Source organism: Sinocyclocheilus rhinocerous, unplaced genomic scaffold, assembly GCF_001515625.1.
Source record: "Sinocyclocheilus rhinocerous isolate Xijiao unplaced genomic scaffold, SAMN03320098_v1.1 scaffold19, whole genome shotgun sequence".
NCBI classification, from domain to species: domain Eukaryota; kingdom Metazoa; phylum Chordata; class Actinopteri; order Cypriniformes; family Cyprinidae; genus Sinocyclocheilus; species Sinocyclocheilus rhinocerous.
Window position 1 is genome coordinate 3,648,812 of NW_015638975.1, and position 2,311 is coordinate 3,651,122.

Consider the following 2,311-nt stretch of genomic DNA (forward strand, 5'->3'; position numbering starts at 1 on the left):
CAAAACACACACACACACACACACACACACACACACACACACACAAATAATAAAATGTGTAAAATTTTACACATAGGTAATTTAATAGGCATTCCCTTATTTCCCCTTATTCCCTTTGTTCTTCTTTGTTCTATTTTTTCCCTTTCTTCTCCATTATAATATCAGTACTGTTGTATCCAGAATTAATTTTATTTTTTACTTTGATGATCCCTTTCTTAAAGGCACAATATGTAATTTTCGCTGCTGGAGGGTGCGTATTCAAAATAAACAAATAGACAAAGGCATAATTCCGTGACTGAGTGTGGAATCATGGGAGTTGTGGTCTTCATCCCCACAGCCGATGAAGTCCGACGGGACTCGGGCAGAAATCATGTTCATGGATGAGCTAATGATTTATTAACGTAGTAGAATGAAGTAGGGTGAGGCTGAAAGCCGTCGAAGTGAAACGAGGCGCTGAACGAGCGTGACACACGGCTCGAAAGCAGCGGCGCTTTTATTATGCCACAGTCGACCGCTTCTGCTCCTTCCGGTCGTGCGTATGTGGGGGAAAAAAAGCAGCGCTGTTTTATCATACTAGATACATTTGAAAGTTCTGTTATAATGCTAGTCTGTGCGGTCGTCACCGGTCTAATAAAATGCACAACATATTAAAGCGTCTTTGGTGGTTCCATGTTTTCTACAAAACAAAACCGGAAATCGAAGGGTTATGATGTCATTGGCAGGCGACAACAATGACACTATGGACACGCTCCGTGTCACTAGTTAAAATGGCTTATTTCTCTGGATTTAAAATTCTTCGAAACATTTGGGATAATGTAAGTACACAAGTCAGCAAAATATATAACACTGTTCTAGTGGTTTTTGGATATTTTAATAAAAAAATCTTACATATTGTGCCTTTAAATACAACTTACAATAATTTATATAAATGTCCTTTCAACTCAAATCAATATTTCACTTCCATATGTTTATTTATTTGTTAACCAGCAGAGTAATAAGTTGGGATCATGTACAGTCAGGACCCATTCATAGGTTCTTATCACTCCGTGGGTTTATTTTGTGGTAACGACCGACTGGCTGTACTTATTTTATTCAATACAGGTCTGATTAAGAGTGAAAAACATTCTCTAACCTTGCATTCACGGGTAATGGCTTCTGGAGGGACACCACCAGAGATCTGGCTGGAGATAGTGGCCGCTATCAGCTGTTTACACCACTCCACATGAGATCCAGTAGGACTGTGTGAGAAAAACAAAATAACACACTCAAGCAAGTGCTTCAGTCAATGCATCTGCCAGCAGTGCCAGTCAGTGTGGACTGAAGATGACAGATGGCAATATGAGGTCAGAGAAATGTGTCACACAGTCTGATCTTCCATTGGTGAAAAATGCAACAACATTGCAACCTGGCTTTAAAAAATGCTTTTATGTCTTATTGTTGCAGTTAATGTATCACTTCTTGGTAACACATGTTGCAGGCTAACGTTACTACCTTAAAATGATGATGGAAGGATGCGTGCTGATAGTTTCTAATGGACAGAAATCATTTAATAAGAAATAGTTTTGATATTAGTGTTATCTGAGCACAAATAAACTATAATATACAGTATATATCAGGGTAAATATCATAACATTAACCATATATAGGGCGCGTCTTATCTCTCCATCCTGTATCGCGTGTTCGCACACCGTAGATCGCTTATTTATGAAAAATACATATGTAATTGTACATGTGAGCATAAACCCACGTCTTGTACCTGTCTAATGAATCCACGCCGTCTTGTCGAGGTGCAGGGATTGCTCCTCCGAGGTTCCTCGGTTTACGCGGGACAGACGGCAGCACCGGACTCTCTGAACCCGACGAATGCTGCCGTTTCTCCATTTCTCACTTTATCCGAGCTCCGTCGTGTAAGATGTGAATGTCTTTTAGCTTCCTCTAGTCTGCTAGCGGAATCTCTGTGTTTAGGAAGTCATCTTTCTTTGGCTGTTCGTGTGCAGCAGTCTGCTCTGCGGTCGCCTCACTGCTTCCTGCTCTGCTGCTGCCGCTGACAAATAGCGTTTCTCTTTATTTATGTCGAGGAGGCAGCCATGACGAAATCTTCCCCCTGCTGTCAAACCCATATTTAGATCACTAACATATCGGCAGCCATATATTGTGCGTATGCATGTGTATTTTTTCCCACCAGAAATTACGTTTAAACATAAACATTCGGAAGACTTTATATATTTAAAATACACGTTGATCTTTTGAAATCTATTTAACAAAGAATACTGAAAACAATTGTATCACGGATTCCACAAAAAAAAAAAAA

General features: G+C 39.9%; 1 protein-coding gene across 7 annotated transcripts in view; it reads right to left on the minus strand.

Moving 5' to 3' along the window:
- The window catches only part of LOC107750582 (myotubularin-related protein 1-like), a 13,471-nt gene extending 11,291 nt beyond the window's left edge, over nt 1-2,180 (minus strand). For 6 of the 7 annotated variants that reach the window (XM_016566052.1, XM_016566047.1, XM_016566046.1 and 3 more), the window contains exons 1-2: nt 1,757-2,179; nt 1,133-1,238 (exon numbers count right to left, since the gene is read on the minus strand). In XM_016566052.1, the coding sequence (XP_016421538.1) occupies nt 1,133-1,238; nt 1,757-1,881 (231 nt within the window). In that variant the 5' untranslated portion in view covers nt 1,882-2,179. Of the gene's footprint in view, nt 1-1,132; nt 1,239-1,756 lie in introns of all 7 variants that reach the window. The other variant, XM_016566045.1, reaches the window with a different exon arrangement.
- Between the last annotated feature and the right edge of the window lie 131 nt (nt 2,181-2,311).